This window comes from Benincasa hispida, chromosome 4 (assembly GCF_027475165.1).
Source record: "Benincasa hispida cultivar pf3 chromosome 4, pf3_genome.v1.1, whole genome shotgun sequence".
NCBI lineage: Eukaryota > Viridiplantae > Streptophyta > Magnoliopsida > Cucurbitales > Cucurbitaceae > Benincasa > Benincasa hispida.
Window position 1 is genome coordinate 9,366,979 of NC_143481.1, and position 15,531 is coordinate 9,382,509.

Below are 15,531 nucleotides of genomic sequence, written 5' to 3' on the forward strand. Positions count from 1 at the left end.
AAAGTCTTACCTAATAAATTATTTATGGAAAAAAAGGGTGTTAAGTTCTTAACTAAGAGCTTTTTTTTTTTTTTAATTATTGAGGAAATATTTTTCCCTTTTATTTTATGTAAACTATATTATGTTGTACATCTGAACACAGTATAATGTTAAATTTAATAAACTATACATATAGTTGATATCTTTAATTTATGAATTTTCATGCAAGTTCCTGAACTTTAGTTTACAATGATTTACTTCATATACTTTTAATTTTTTAAAAAAATTCAATTCATGAACTCTAGCATGTATTACTCAGTTTGCATACTATTAAAATTTGTAATGAATTAATCCACATAGTAAATGATATTATTAACATTTAATAGGATTACATGTGTAGGTCTAGATCAATAATTGATTAAGAACACAATATGCTCTAAACTACTAAGGCTAAGTTGTTGCTTGATAAAATTTGATATTTAATTTTGATAGAATTTTTTGCAACCCGCATTAAATGGTAAAAGATATACAAATATAAATTAACAAATATACCACAATGCAATCAAACTTAAATTATTAGCCGTTATAACACAATGTTATATATATATATATATATATAACTTTTGGAGTATAACACTGATAATAGACTTTGCTATTAGGAGTCTATAGAATCTATCTCATGTATTTTACTATATTTGCAATTCTTTTAAAGAGGTAGACATATACTTAATAATTAATCCTAAAATGCTACCTATAAAATATGTACCTTAAATTGTTAAAAATGAAAAAAAAAAATCGAGAGAAAAAATCTTGGGCCCCCATAGTGGTGTATTGTTGGGCCATTATTTTTGGACATGAAACCCATCATCATATCGACAGCTTCCGTGCCGTCTTGTCGTTGTAGCCCAAATTTGGGTACCAACAAGTACAGCATCGGATTGAAAGTCCTCGGATCCTGTACTCATCTTCCTCTTCCTTCGTCAGCGTTGTAATCTGAAGAACGCGGGCGGAGATGGAGTTTTTTGGAATGGATTTCAGCTGCGTTTTCGGATCTCTAAGCCACGGCAAGTTCCCGGAGAAAGATTGCTTGCTTCCCCTCATCTCTAAGCTCCTCGGCTATTGCATTGTCGCCGCTTCAACCACCGTCAAGCTTCCTCAGGCAACCTATTCTCTCTTCCCTCCCTACACCATATCTATATTTCTTTCACTTTATCAAGAGATCCATTTCTTTGATCTCTAGCGTTTTCTAATTAATGTTCTCCAGTTTCTTTTTGCCCTCTAATTTGTGTAATGCAATTCAAGACTCGTGAAATGTTAGCGAACAAATTTTGGGGTGTGTAAAGGGGAGTTGATAATTAGATTCAAATAGTACAGTAATTCACAAGCATCTGATACTTAATTAGGCGGTAATTTAAAATTTTATAGTCTGTAGCTAAGAATCGCAACTTGCTCTAAGTTTAATTAGGTGCCAAATCAATCTCTTGAAGATATATCAATCACCGTCGAAGAACCCTTCTTTTGAATTCAAATTATTTATGTTGTTCTCTTCCAGTTCAATGTTTCGGCCTGAATTATTCTTAATATTTGTTTTATATGCATCCTACGATGAGAAGATTGGATCCCTGTTCCATCTTCGTCGTGGGTGCTTTACTTCTTGCCATCATTATAATGCAAAATTTATTTCTGCAGATAATGAAGATCTTGAAACATCAGAGTGTCAGAGGACTTAGTGTTATATCCTTTGAGCTAGAAGTCGTAGGTTACACAATTGCTCTGGCTTATTGTGTCCACAAAGGACTTCCATTTTCAGCTTATGGGGAACTGGCATTTCTCTTGGTTCAAGGTATATTAGGAGATACTGGAATATTGCTGCCACCGAGCCATTTTCTTAACAAGCCTCATAAAATGAGTTACGGATAAAAATTGAAACATCAATTGGTCAAAATGGGAAAAAGTAAAATATATTTGATGATTAGATGTTATTCTTAAATTAGTTTAAGGTTGCGAGTTGAGTGGGTTGCTGATGAGGACAATGTTTTATAGAATACTTCTTTTATAGTCAGTCTATTAATGTCATTTAACGTTCTGTACATGGTTATACTTCTATGGAAAGTTGATAGATAAAAATAAAAATATAGTTGTATTTTAGGTGGACGCTTCACACCCTTATGTAAGAACATACGGTAAAAAAATTTCTTGCGATCTACACTTAAACAATTGATGCAACTTTGACCTACTACACTATGTCAATCAAGGGATGGCATAGGGCAGTCAGATGCTAGTTCATCTTCTTATTTTAAATTGCTTTCGATTAAGATTGGTTAATAGTTTTATCCCTGGCCATTGCCCTATCGTTAACTGAGGACCCTAGTCAAATAAGTACAACCCAAGTGTAAAGGATAACTTTTATAGCTTCTAAATCAAATATAGAATTGGTGGGTCTTCCCATTCCCTACACCACTCTGTTACAGTTGGTTGTATAGATAAATAGGTTCTTCATAATAATGGAACAAAATGGAGGTCTGAAATAACCAAATCTAACTCTTAGTTCATTATTTGCTCATTGCGCCAGGTTGCATTTCCGGAATCATTAGTTATATGCTTATTCGAATTTTGTTTACACAAATGCATGGATGCTTTTTCTATAAATTAAACCGAATTATCCTCTTCTAATGGGCATTACTTTTTTTCCTTTTTGTTTGATGCAGCTATAATTTTGGTTGCCGTTATCTACTATTACTCTCAGCCTATTGGTATGAAAACGTGGATCAGGGCATTACTGTATCCTTTTTTATTTCCTCTAGTTCAGATTCTGATTGTTTCTTGTCGCATTCTTTAATAATAAGGAACTTGCAACTGAGATCCTCCTGGGTTTTTTATTCATATATTAATTCTTGCAAAAGAATGGAGAAACTTGTTACTGCTGCCTTAATACGCTGGCCACTCAGATATTGTGCTCTAGCACCAACAGTTTTAGCCGGTCAAATTAACCCTGTTCTCTTTGAAGCTCTATACGTAAGTCTCCTACTGTTTTTCTTGTCTTTTCTTCTCTCTCTCTCTCTCTCTCTCTCTTTAAAGATTTATCGCTTAATCCATGTTTCAAGCTTTCTCAGTTTTTTTTTCCTTTTATGTAAAGAGTTCCTTAGATATTTGTTTGTGCTGTCTGTCACTAATGCATTTGTTCATTCCTTAAAGAAGGTAAATAAATGAAGAAAAATTGACGACTTACCTTTACGAGTATTGAATTCTTTCTTCTGTAATAGCGCTATACTAAAAGGTTTCCTAATTTGGAAACTACCTTTCAGGCATCTCAACATGCGATTTTTCTCTTCTCGAGGATCCCACAAATCTGGAAGAATTTTTCTGTAAGTTGAAGGTTCTATTATACGATTTCAAAATTTCAATAAATGTTATGTTGGTATTTCATTCTTGCTGTATGAACATTGCAAGGATTCAGACCAATGGCTGAATTTACTCCTATTATTTCATTTAACCCACGTTTGATTTGTTTCTCATTGGCAAGCTAGTTGCTTGATGATGTAGGCTTGTAGATACCCCGTTTCACTTCTAATACACATCCCGTTTTGGGAAAGAAGAAAAAAGAGAGAGTGGATAAAAATGTTAAATGATAATGGGATCTGTACCATTGTCATGCATAATAATTTCTCCAATTTCAAATAAAAAGATTAGGAAAGTGATTCGAAACTGAATCGTGTAATCACAAAACCAGCTGTTATCATGTTAACCGATGACAGTTCAAGTACACCTTTCCCTTGTTTGAAGATTTTGGTAAGATTTAAGAAAGTCTTATATCAGCTGAAAGTGGTCATAAAATAAATCATAGCTTTGTTGCAATCTAGTCTTCTATTTCCTGCCACCTTCGGTGTCTTTACTCTTTTGGTGCTGACATGCTTCCAAGTATTCTTCCTGTATTGTTTATTGTTACGGATAATGGCCCTCCACAAATCTCCTAATTGGTATGATATTGTCGACTTGGGGCGTAAAGTTGTCCTCGTAGTTGTTCTTTTGGTTTCACTTAAAAGTTCATACCAAATAATATTGTATGGTTGATATTTTTCTTATTTAGTCAATGTGAGACTTTGGTCGCATTACCGACATTTATAAATAAGTGTTTTCAAGCTTGATACCATGTCTTAATTGTATTTTTGTTTCATATCTCTTCATTGAAAGTTCTCATTCAAAAGAATAATATTCACTTTACAGAACAAAAGTACTGGGGAGCTTAGCTTTTTAACATCCTTAATGAACTTTGGAGGTTCTATGGGTAAGACAATTGCGTTACGAAATTTGGTTGGTTGCATTAGTTTTCTTGTGAAGACATCAATGTTTATTCCATTTTTCTTTTGCAGTGAGGGTTTTCACCAGCATCCAAGAAAATGCACCAAGAAGTGGTATCCTTGTTTTATTTTATTTTTTTAAATTTTTTCCCCTTTTCGCTCTTAAATTATTTGGGTAGTAGTTGTAGTGATAACATCATATAAGGATTCAAAATCAGTCTTAGTGCTATACTGTATTGAAAGAGCATGATATACTTTAGGAACATCTAACAAGTAACTATTTTTAGTAATTAACTTTTTACTCCAAAGTATTAGTTTCATAGATACCGTTTTTGTAAAAGACAGGAAGTTATATTTTTTTTCTGTACTTATCGGTTGCATCTTTTTTATAATTGTGAACTTGATGGCAAATCCACACCCCACCGCCCCCCATATAATCCATCAAGTTCTTTTCCTAGTTGTTTATTCGTTTTAACAAATTGTTGTCCTTAAATCTTGTCGAAGTTCTCATGGGATCGGCTCTTTCTATTGCAACAAACGGAACCATTTTGAGTCAGATAATTCTATACCAGAAGAGGGATGTAAAGAAAGAGAAGAAAACAGAGTAGAGGATGAATGCTTGCAGCTGCGGCTTTGCCTTATTGAAGATTAAAGCTTGTATATAGTAAGTAAAGGTGAACCAAAGTGAAATGTTTTTAAAAGAAAGATTCTGGACTCTCTCTACTTCATGACAATTTCTCAAGCTTAGTCTTTAGTTCATTGCCGAACAAATTCTCCTCGAGATAATCATTTTATTACAAGAAGTCCGGAGTTCTTTTCTTTTCTTTTGGAATATAATGGTACATTGTTTGCTGGAATCATTCATTAGGTTTTGACTAAGATCCCCGCCCGACTGCCGGCCCCCATAAATTTATATCTGGGGTTGTAGAGGGGACGGAGGTGGAATGTACTTCCCTTATATTATAGTTCTAATTCAATTACTACAGTCAGAATGATCATTTTCCATCTTGGCAAATTTTGTGTCATATATTGTGAATTGCATGCATTCATTTAAGGAAAGTGTTTGAAACTAGACCATTAGACTTGGAATTTTGGTAAGCAACGGAACTATATGAAATATGTCGTCCAGGTACATTTGAATGGAGTAGGTAATTACATCTCTTAGCAAAAAGTGTCGAACCTGCGTTCCCAGTGCTTACAAGACGAATTCCATTATAAAAGGAAATGTCAAATTACATACCAGTAATAGTCAGGTTTATATATGTTGTTAGAACTTAGAATGTGGAAGTAACACTACTTTTTCTTCTATGTCATCTTCCTTATTTCATTACCTCTTATTATGATCTGATATCTAGATTCGAATATACAATACAAAGGTTCAATCATCTGAGCACAAAAGGAACAATCATCTGAACACAAAAGGAATAAAGTTCATGCAATTGTCTTTGCTGGCACGGGTAATTTTATTTCTACATTCTTTTCCTGTTGACTAGTTTTACTTTCTTTTTTCTTTGCTGACTTGTGTGTTCATGGATGTTATAAGACTCGTAACTTTATAGTCCATTAGGGCTACCTAGCAAAAGTTGCTTTTGTTTCTTCAAGTTTCATGGATAGAAGGTTTTAGGAATTTTTTGTTTTGGGTGTTTTAAATCTCTCCATACAGAGCTTAGAAGCTTAAGAAAGAAAAGCAGGGTTTGGCATGAAGTTAAAGGTGGGAAAAGATTTGAAATGTGCAGTAGTCAGTGCAGTGGGGTGTTTTCACCTCAACTGGGTATCATTAGAGCATGTACTGATGTTTTTGTAGTACTTGGTTCTGAATTGTCATGATAATTCCGGAAGGGAAAGCAATGGGTTGTCAACTCATTTCTCATCATGATGTTTCTTAGATTTTCAAGAGCCATTTGGGACAAGAAATTGGTTATTATAATTCTAAGTTATTATAGTTGGATGATAGTAGCTTATGCTTGTGGTGTAGATTATTTTAGTTTGGGTAATAATAATATGTATTTGAGGTATAAACTATTTTAGTTTGAGAAGAAAATAGTAAATACTGTAGCAAATTGTGGTTTTGAAATAGTGTTGATCCTAATTAATTAGGGGTTTTGAAATAGTATTTACTATCGCAAAATGTGGTTATTATAGTCTTAGAATAATCTTTGTCCCAAATGGCCCTTTAATAGCTAACAAATGATTCCGACCAACTTATTAAGAACCGATCATCAATGTTCTAAAACTTTTTATTTCGGTCTTACGAAAATTTCATGCGGACATGTTTGGCAAAACCGTTTGAAATGAGAGCAGTTTTGAAGTGAGGTTGCAAGATTTGAAGATAATCCAAACTTTGTTAAAGAATATATTCAATTAATTGATTGAAGTGTACGATATATGTGCCATATATAATATACACACACAATCAAATGATGTATTTTTCTTTTATTCACTATGCTATTGTTAAAGGACTTACCTGACATGACAATGGAAATCAAGGGAAAGTGAGGGAGAATAATTTTTCCTCATCTAATAAAGAAGTTGATTAAAATAATTGAAAGTCATGGCTCATGTCATGCATACGTAATAGTTTCATAAAATTAAAATTGAAATAAAGGGTTTAAAAATGGGAACCGAAACAAAATAGAAAACTTGCAGCTTTTAAAAAAGGTTTTTGCATTTTTTGTTCAAAAGCTAAGTTGATGGGAGTCCAAAAATTCGAGACATATTATTACTATTACTAGCCGGCGTGTCTCAGTTGAATTTCACAGACAAAGAGCTGGCTACCATTTCTGATCTGACTTTGACCACTTAATAATAAAAAAAAAAAAAAACAAAGAAAAAGAAAAGGCCGACTCATGTCACTTCACAAATGCAATGGAGGGAAGAGAATTGAAAGTTCAAAAAAGAAACCCACCATAAATTTATATATAAAAAAAAGAGAGAAAAGTGAGTTAGAAAAGTGAGAAGGGCTTATAATAAAAATTGACGTAGTCGCAAAGAAATTTCATTAATAAATCAATTATAATGGGTTAGATTATTTTTTTATTCATGTTTGCTAAAACATAATCGAATTGATTGCCTTCCACGTCTCAAAGATTGTGTTCTGGGTCAATTTCATTACGATTATGAAATACAGGTGAACAATAATAAACGTAATAAAATGGGATATACTTTTCGGATTATCATTGATTTATTATGTTTCTCCTAGGATAGATGTAGCCTAAAATAAATTTGATTCTTGTAATTTAATATATTTATCAAACCATAAAGTTAGGGACTATCTCTTTGCTTTTAATTAAAAAAAAAAAAAAAAACTGTGTACAATAAGTGATAATTATCTTTACTTATTTAGTCGACGTGAAGTTTGGTCACACTCCGATTAATGAAGATGAATTTTAATTTTTTTTAAGTATATGGACTAAATATCAACTTCAGAAAACACTTCTTAATATGCAAAGACAGTCCTTATTATTCTGAATTTAAAGCTCAAAAAAACAGTTATGGTTATATGTTGAAAGTGGAAAGCAGAAGAAGATGAAGAAGAAGAAGCACCTTATCTTTTTCTTACATGGATTAGAATTGTATCTGCCTTTCTCGTAGATTGAGGCATCTGAAGTGCAAAACACAAGATGTTAGAAAAAGAAGAAAGCAACGTTTCAGTTTGTAGCAAATTAAACCCTAAACATACATTATATATTGACTCTAAACTAAACCTACTTCTAAAATCTTAATCTCTCTAAAAATCTTCCTTCAAATTACAGTCCTCTCAGTGTATGTTTAAGGCCATTGCTTTTGTATGCTTCTTCCAACTTATTGACCACCATTGCTCTAAAAAATATAAATATAAATAAAAATAAATAACTTTTTCGTACACTAAAGCAACACTCTTTAATTACTCACTGCAAACGATGAGCTCTCTTGCTTGCCCACTTATATCCTACCATTCCTCCACCATCACGAGGAGAGAGATAAAAAGTCCAAAAAAAAAAAAACAAAAAATGAGTGGGACTGTACCTATCTTTGTTTCAGGTTCCTGGATTGAGTTAGATTGAGTTGAATGACTTTTTAAATTCAATCCAATTATTTTAGGAATAAATTTTTTTAATCCAAATAATCTTTAGTAAAAAATGAACCTAACCTAATCCAACCATAAAATATTTTGGTTGGATTGATTGAGTTACTGTAGGTTTTTATTTTGAAAAGAACATTAATACGTAAAAAGTTAATTTTAATTATTTTCATATATTGAATTAAGACTAAAATTTCAATTTCAATGTATATAATGAAGATTTTCTTTCCAAAATGTTAAAAAACTATTTCTAGGAATTATTAGAGAAAAATGATCCAAAAATAATGAAATTAAATAAAATTAAAATAAACATATGCATATATAATTGTACCATAAGTAATATATATATATATTAAAGTTAATAATAAATTTGGGTTGGTTTGAATTATTTTAGCTTAATCAACCCAACCTAGAAAATTTTCAAACCACACAAATTTGATTGGATTGATAAAAAAAAACCCCTAATCTTTGTACAAGCCAAATGCCCAATAAAATTTTGTCATATGCCAAATATATATTTTAGAAAATTGAAATAGTTTTAATGTTTTTAATATACCAAAGGAAAAGGAAATGTTGGATTAAATATAGTCTAGACTATCCCTAATCATTAACCAAAAGTTAATAGATGTTGAAATTTTCAAGGTTATTATTTATATCTAACTTATTAAAAACTTGAATATATTAGAACCTAATAAATACAAACTTAGAAGTTTAAGAATATTAAACTATCCTAGAACAAAAATTTGAATCATCGAAAATAATTAAGTGATCGTAGTAATAGATAGTAGTTGGTGTAGCCCTACTATTAGGATTAGATAGCCAATGAGTGTAGTTTTTGTGGAGATCCTTGACCCAAAATACCTCTATTCTTTCTTTTGTGCTGCTGTATTTTTTTAAATAGTATTTTCTGTATTTTCTACGTTCATATTCTATGGTTTTTTTTTAAAAAAAAAAAACTTTTTAAATATACAATAAAAAGAGGACCTCTCAGCTACCAATCGGATGACTTTTTTCCCCCTCTTCCTCCTCCTCTCCCTCTCTCTCTGTTTTGTTTTTTTATATTTGAATTTTGTGGATAATATACCTTTTGTTTTGCTTTTGATCTTACTGAGCCTATAGGTGGGTGCTGTAAAAATAGTAGCCCTTCAAATCTTGTCTTCTTTTTTCACCACGTGATGAAAAATATTTAAGTATTTAGGGTCACGTTTACCAAATTGTAATGAAAATTAGTGTACTCGTAATAAAATGTTATTAATTGTAATGAACTTGAATTGCAAACGAGATTGGATTAATTTTGATTGCATTTACTTAAAATTATTAATTTTGTCAAATTTACGGTTACCATTACCTCTATCTCTACTTTTGAGGGTCAAACAGTAATGATAATAGTAAATATATTAAAATCGTAAACTTTTTAGCTCTAACAATAATAATGATAGCAATCGTAATGGTAACTATAACACAATGGTAACGATAGAACATACTTTTTATGCACAATCAGATTGAGTACTCTTTATTTATCAATGAGATTGTATGATTTTATTACAGATTTAGATGTGGGACCCATGTGTAAGTACAAATGTAAAATATAAGTAAACAACACAAAAGTAACCAAATAAGGCTCACTTTTTTTATTTTTTATTTTTTTATTTCAATTGATCTATTACATTTTCAATTGGGATAAACGTGACCTAAATGTATAGAACATTTAACAAACTAGAACTCTTTGTTTTGCCATTTGAATTTTGTTACGTCAATTTCTAGAAACTAACTTGAGAGACTTTGTGATTGAAATAGTGAAATTTTTCAAAACAACTTGTGTTAGTATCATGACTAGATTTGGAGCTTAAAATTTTGATAGATGTATGTAGTATTCACGAGATAAAATTATTACACTTGGTTCTCTTTAAAATAAGCTCAAAATTTCTTAAACAAAATTACTCTTCCCAAAAGTTTCAATAAATTGGTAAAAAGTATTATCGCGCATAATTAGTAGGTATAAAATAGAAAGAGAAGATGAAAATTGCTCATATTAATGAAAAACCACTAATATTTATTTGATTCCAATATTTCTCTTTAATTTGCAGTAATATATGCATTTTAAAGAAGTTTTATACACCTAGATAAACGAAATTCTAACTAACAGTTTGAGAGTTTAGAATTTTAATAGTTACCATTATAGCGCAAATTTTATTGGCATAAATTGATTTTATTCTTAAACTAAAAATATTTAAACCCTTTACGTAGAGAAGGTAAGAAAAGTCTCGATCAAATTGCTTTATATTTGTGAGTAACGAGATATATACCATATATTTTTTATCGAAAGGTTAGAATTTCAACATTTCAAATTTTATTTGGGTGCATCTCGAGTACCATCCATCCTTATGCATCCCATTCACATCACTCACATAAATAATTATCAAAATATTTTTTTTAAAAAAATGAAGAATTTAACATGTGATAAATTATGATTGGACAATTTGATGAGATGCAAAATGATAGGTGATATAAGAAATACATTTAAATATTTTTTATTTTTCAATTCCATACATTATTGAACTAAAAACTAAAAAGAGAAGTTCAAACACTTATATTATTATTGTTGTTTTGAAATTTCAACCATAGGAAAAATAAATTAAAGAAAAATCAAAAGGGTGAAATTGAATTCACCGAGACTATTGGTAAAAGTCTAGCATGCATGTCAATGCCAGCTCATTTCTGATTTTTTTTTTTAAAATGTCATATATGATTGGTCGAATTTATAATTACTTTTTTTTATTTAAAAAAAAAAGAGAGATTTTGTTAATTGGGGTTGGGAAGTGGGAGAAGCTGAGAGTTTTTTTTTTTTTTTTTTTTTTTGAAATTTGTTTTTATTATTTAATTTTGGTGAGTTCATTTTCACATTTTATCGAAGCGTGTGTGAGCGCTTCTTCACTCCCCACTTTCACTCCTCTCCCATTTGGCCATTTCATTATTCCTATATTATTACCTCTATCATTCTATAATTATTATATTAAAATAAAGAAAAACAATATTTCCACATTTTCATCAACGGCTCAGATTTCTGATATCACAAACACTCAAATACACCTGCTCGCAGAGGATCCACCAATTCGGTGGGGACCACCCTGCTCCAATCACAATAGAATTTTACTTAATTATAACCTGACATCTCTTATTAACCCTTGGATGTAAATCTAATTAACGGGAAAAAAAATAAATTTAAAGCACTTGCGTAATACCATATTTCTAGCATTCACATTATAAATTTATCTTCATAAATATTTGTAAAATTCTATATTAATGTCAGTGGATCTTATTCTAATTTTTAAAAGTATATTGACGTGACATACAATAAATGTAGGTAGCATGGAAAATTGTTCATACTATCTCAATATAAAAAATCTTTCCTCTAATAACTTAAGAAAATACTTGGGGCATGTATCTTTGATTGCATCCATCTTTGTGGAGTTTATTTAGTTATGCAATAAAAAAATTTCACATGGCAAACATTTTTTTAAAAAAAATTGATTGTTGCATGGGGATAGATGTAGCCTAGATAGCACATAATCATTGTTCTTAAAAATACTCTTAAATATTCAAAAGGAATTCGAGAAAATATAATTACAATTAGTTTTGGATGGAAATATCTAGTGTTTTGTGTGCAAAAGTATCCTTGAATTTTCAAAAGTTTAAAAAATACTCTTAAACTTAAAAAGCTAAGAAATATTTGTTAGCATTTGAACAAAAATGGTGAACAACCTCTTAGGAGGTGTTTGGGGTGCTAAGTTTGTTATTATAGTTAACGATTATTATAGTCAATGAATTATATTAGTTAGTACGTCGTAACAGTTAGTGTTTGAGGGATGGATTATTTAAGTATGAGTTATAATAGTTTTTGTTTGAGGTGTAAACTATTTTTGTGTGGGTGGAAAATAGTAAACACCACATCATAAAAAAATAATAGAGGATAAGTGAGAACAACAAATAAAGTTTTGAAATGGTATTACTATACTTAATCATAGGTTATAAATAGTTGTACATCACTATTATATTTGGTATTCCAAAAATGAAGTAGACTATAATAACCCACACCACCAACTTCTAGTTGGTGCCCCAAATGGCCTCTTACTCCTCTACTTCCATCTTTCTTCTCCCCTATCTTTCCCAATACCTTTTTACTTTATTTTTTTGTTATTTGTGTGACATTTGTTTGTTGTTTTAAAAAAACGACTATTTCAATTAAGGTATATAGACTATAACAAGAAAATAAATAAAATAATGAAAACATTAAATAATCTTAGGATATAAATATTTTAATAAAGTTACACGTTAGTAGTTAGTGAGTGTTATAGTCAAATATGTCTCTTTCTTTCTTTTCTTTTGCTCCTTCATAGTTTTGGTTAACTTTTTAATGTGATTAAAGTTTCAATATTTGTAAATGATTCATTGAGGTGGGAACCAAAGACTTTGTGGTAATATTTATAGGGTAGTAGTAATAGAAAATTTTCCTAATATTACTTGTGAATTGTGATTGAGCAGTAGATAGAAGCCCATAGCGGCAGCTCCTAAAACCTACCAATAAAGACTCTTCCTTTCCCCTCTCCTTCTCTCTCTCTCTTCTTCACTCTGAATTTAGATAAAGAGAAAGCGAGAAACCGCAGCTCACAGCCATGGGAGAGGATTGGTTTTCTTCCACACTTTCCTCTGTTTTCTCCATTTCCTTCTCTCACGCCCTACAATGAACCAAAATCTCAACCTCTTCTTCTCAGAAGAAGATGGTACTACCGTATACGCTTGATGCTCTTTATTGCTCAGAGGACCACTGGGAAGACGACGATGAAGAAGAAGAAGAAGAAGAAGAAGAAGAAACGGGTTTTGATAAGCAACCTTACTCTAATTTAACAACCGAATCTAGTTCTCCGATTCTAGCAGTGGCAGAGCAGGACCTGTTTTGGGAAAACGATGAACTAATTTCTCTGTTTTCGAGAGAGAAGCCTAATGAACTGTTTAAAACCATTCAGATTGACCCTTCTCTTGCTTCCGCCCGACGAAGCGCCGTCGAGTGGATGTTGAAGGTTAATGCTCATTACTCTTTCTCTGCTCTCACTGCGGTTCTCGCTGTCGATTACTTGGATCGGTTCCTGTCCTGTTTTCATTTTCAAAGAGATAAGCCATGGATGTCTCAGCTTGCTGCTGTTGCTTGCATCTCTCTTGCTGCCAAAGTAGAGGAGACCCAAGTCCCTCTTTTATTGGACCTACAAGTATGTTTTTCCAGAAATCTTAATTATAACCCAACTGAAAAATGGTCGGACTGGGACACATTAATCATTAATCTCTGTTGGGGTTTTTGACTTGTGTAGGTGGAAGACAGTAGATATCTGTTTGAAGCCAAGACCATTAAGAAAATGGAGCTTCTTGTGCTCTCTACGCTTCAATGGCGGATGAATCCCGTTACCCCATTTTCTTTTGTGGATTATATCTCAAGGAGGCTTGGATTCAAGGACCATATCTGCTGGGAAATTCTTTGGCAGTGTGAACGAACTATTCTCTCTGTTATTTTAGGTAAGAAATCGTAGATAAAACTTCATTTCCCTTAATTCATGACGATATGGTGCTTTTCCTTTAAGCAAAAGTAACAATATCGCCATCTTTATGAATGCATTCCCCCACTCATTTCCTTTTTTTGACTAACAGAGTCAGATTTCATGTCCTTTCTTCCTTCTGTAATGGCCACCGCCACAATGCTGCACGTTTTCAAAGCTATGGAAGAACCCCACCTCAGCGTTGAATACGATTCCCAGCTTCTTAACATCCTCGGAATCGACAAGGTCCATATTTAGATTTACCATTCCCATTTCAACCCAAATCGCCAAATCCAACAAATCGACGATTTGAACAAGTTATAACAAAGTTATTGATTTTATTTTTCTCCTTAAAACAGGGGAATGTTGAAGAATGCTGTAAACTGATCTCAAATGCATCTAGAAGAAACAGTGACGAATTCAAGAAACGTAAATTTGGGTCAATTCCGGGCAGCCCCAACGGCGTAATGGATGTGTCATTCAGCTCTGATAGCTCAAACGACTCGTGGTCAGTGGCTTCGTCGGTTTCATCTTCGCCAGAGCCATTAACGAAGAAGAACAGAGCAAATGGATCGGTCTCAGGAGATTGCGAAAAATTCAGAACCCTCTTTTAATTAACTTCCCTTTCTTCTTTTTCCTCGTAGTCCTTGTATGTTGAATAAGAATGAATCAATATTTTCATCGAATTCTGCAAGTTAAATTGCCTTACCATCTCTGCAGTTGAGGGCCAATGGATGAGCAATCGGAAGTTTAAAACGCAGAGATGGCTGGCATTTTATCTGGATCCAAAGAACATTAGAACTTATAACAATGAAGAGCAGTTTAAGTTGTTTAATTGTTTAATGGTCTGTTTTACTTACATGGGTTTGCTAAATCTTTCTATTTCAAATCGCAAAAGATCTAAATTTTAGTAATGGAGTTAGCTGAAAAACGAAGCAAATAAGAAAGAAGGAAGGAGAAGGAGTTGGATTTTGTTTGCATGTGAACACAGGGAGGAAAGGAAGAGGAAGAAGATTTTGTCGGCCACTTTGGTTTTGAGATTTGAAAGAAATGATTTTGGGTTTGACTTGAATACAAAATCTTTTATGTTTGAAAATTTACTTCAAATCACTTGGGACCATTTCAAACAAAAACTCTCTTGTTCTTCCAACTTTTGGTTTTTGAATCAAACCATTTGGACAGTATGGTCCCCTTTGTTGTTCTGTTTCTCTAAAAATACTCAAAATTTATCCTATCTTTTTTAATATGAGAATTGGAAGTGGGGTGTAGAAATCACTGTCAATCAACCCAAGCTCTTCTTTTTTCCTTAAAAATATGGCTGATTAGTGTAAAAAGTCAGCATGGTCACTAACACGAGAAATTATTTTAAGTGAAGTCATAATGTGACACGAAGTTTTACATTTTTAGATATAAAAATAATTTTGTATACAATCATCATTCTCGACAAGCAAATTTTAAAATTCACATTCATTAGTTACTTTTTTTAGATACTTGAATTTTTAGTAACAATAAGTTTGTTTGGCTTTTAAATTTTCAAAATGTAATCTTTTAGTGATTTTCTGTATATATATTGTTTGCATGCACCTAGTATTACTCTTTAGAAATAAGT

General features: G+C 31.8%; 2 protein-coding genes across 6 annotated transcripts; both read left to right on the plus strand.

Annotated features, from left to right (window-relative positions):
* Positions 1 to 842: 842 nt before the first annotated feature.
* On the plus strand, positions 843 to 6,238 carry LOC120076717 (Mannose-P-dolichol utilization defect 1 protein). 5 transcript variants are annotated; one of them, XR_016529055.1, is made up of 10 exons: positions 879 to 1,138; positions 1,669 to 1,822; positions 2,688 to 2,760; positions 2,928 to 2,994; positions 3,285 to 3,344; positions 4,204 to 4,264; positions 4,350 to 4,391; positions 4,782 to 4,941; positions 5,633 to 5,734; positions 5,941 to 6,238. XR_016529055.1 is itself a non-coding variant. In XM_039030614.2 (8 exons), the coding sequence occupies exons 1-8, from the start codon at positions 992 to 994 to the stop codon at positions 4,883 to 4,885; spliced, it is 708 nt and encodes a 235-aa protein (XP_038886542.1). In that variant the 5' UTR covers positions 843 to 991; the 3' UTR covers positions 4,886 to 5,292. The 5 variants fall into 5 exon arrangements, 1 of the variants encoding a protein (XP_038886542.1); XR_016529056.1 differs by having other exon boundaries at positions 5,654 to 5,734; XR_005481625.2 differs by having other exon boundaries at positions 5,633 to 6,238.
* Positions 6,239 to 12,759: 6,521 nt separating this feature from the next.
* On the plus strand, positions 12,760 to 14,757 carry LOC120075081 (cyclin-D3-3-like). Its single transcript, XM_039028242.2, has 4 exons — positions 12,760 to 13,601; positions 13,701 to 13,902; positions 14,035 to 14,168; positions 14,282 to 14,757. Exons 1-4 carry the CDS (start codon positions 13,116 to 13,118, stop codon positions 14,534 to 14,536), a joined length of 1,077 nt encoding a protein of 358 aa, XP_038884170.2. The 5' UTR covers positions 12,760 to 13,115; the 3' UTR covers positions 14,537 to 14,757.
* Positions 14,758 to 15,531: the final 774 nt, after the last annotated feature.

Bases quoted from the DNA above. Each gene is read 5' to 3' on its own strand.
- LOC120076717 (XM_039030614.2), top strand. From the start codon at position 992: ATGGAGTTTTTTGGAATGGATTTCAGCTGCGTTTTCGGATCTCTAAGC. The intron at 1,823-2,687 runs GTATATTAGGAG...TGTTTGATGCAG, and splicing joins GGCATTTCTCTTGGTTCAAG to CTATAATTTTGGTTGCCGTT. The intron at 2,995-3,284 runs GTAAGTCTCCTA...ACTACCTTTCAG, and splicing joins TTCTCTTTGAAGCTCTATAC to GCATCTCAACATGCGATTTT.
- LOC120075081 (XM_039028242.2), top strand. From the start codon at position 13,116: ATGGTACTACCGTATACGCTTGATGCTCTTTATTGCTCAGAGGACCAC. The intron at 13,903-14,034 runs GTAAGAAATCGT...TTTGACTAACAG, and splicing joins TATTCTCTCTGTTATTTTAG to AGTCAGATTTCATGTCCTTT. The intron at 14,169-14,281 runs GTCCATATTTAG...TCCTTAAAACAG, and splicing joins ACATCCTCGGAATCGACAAG to GGGAATGTTGAAGAATGCTG.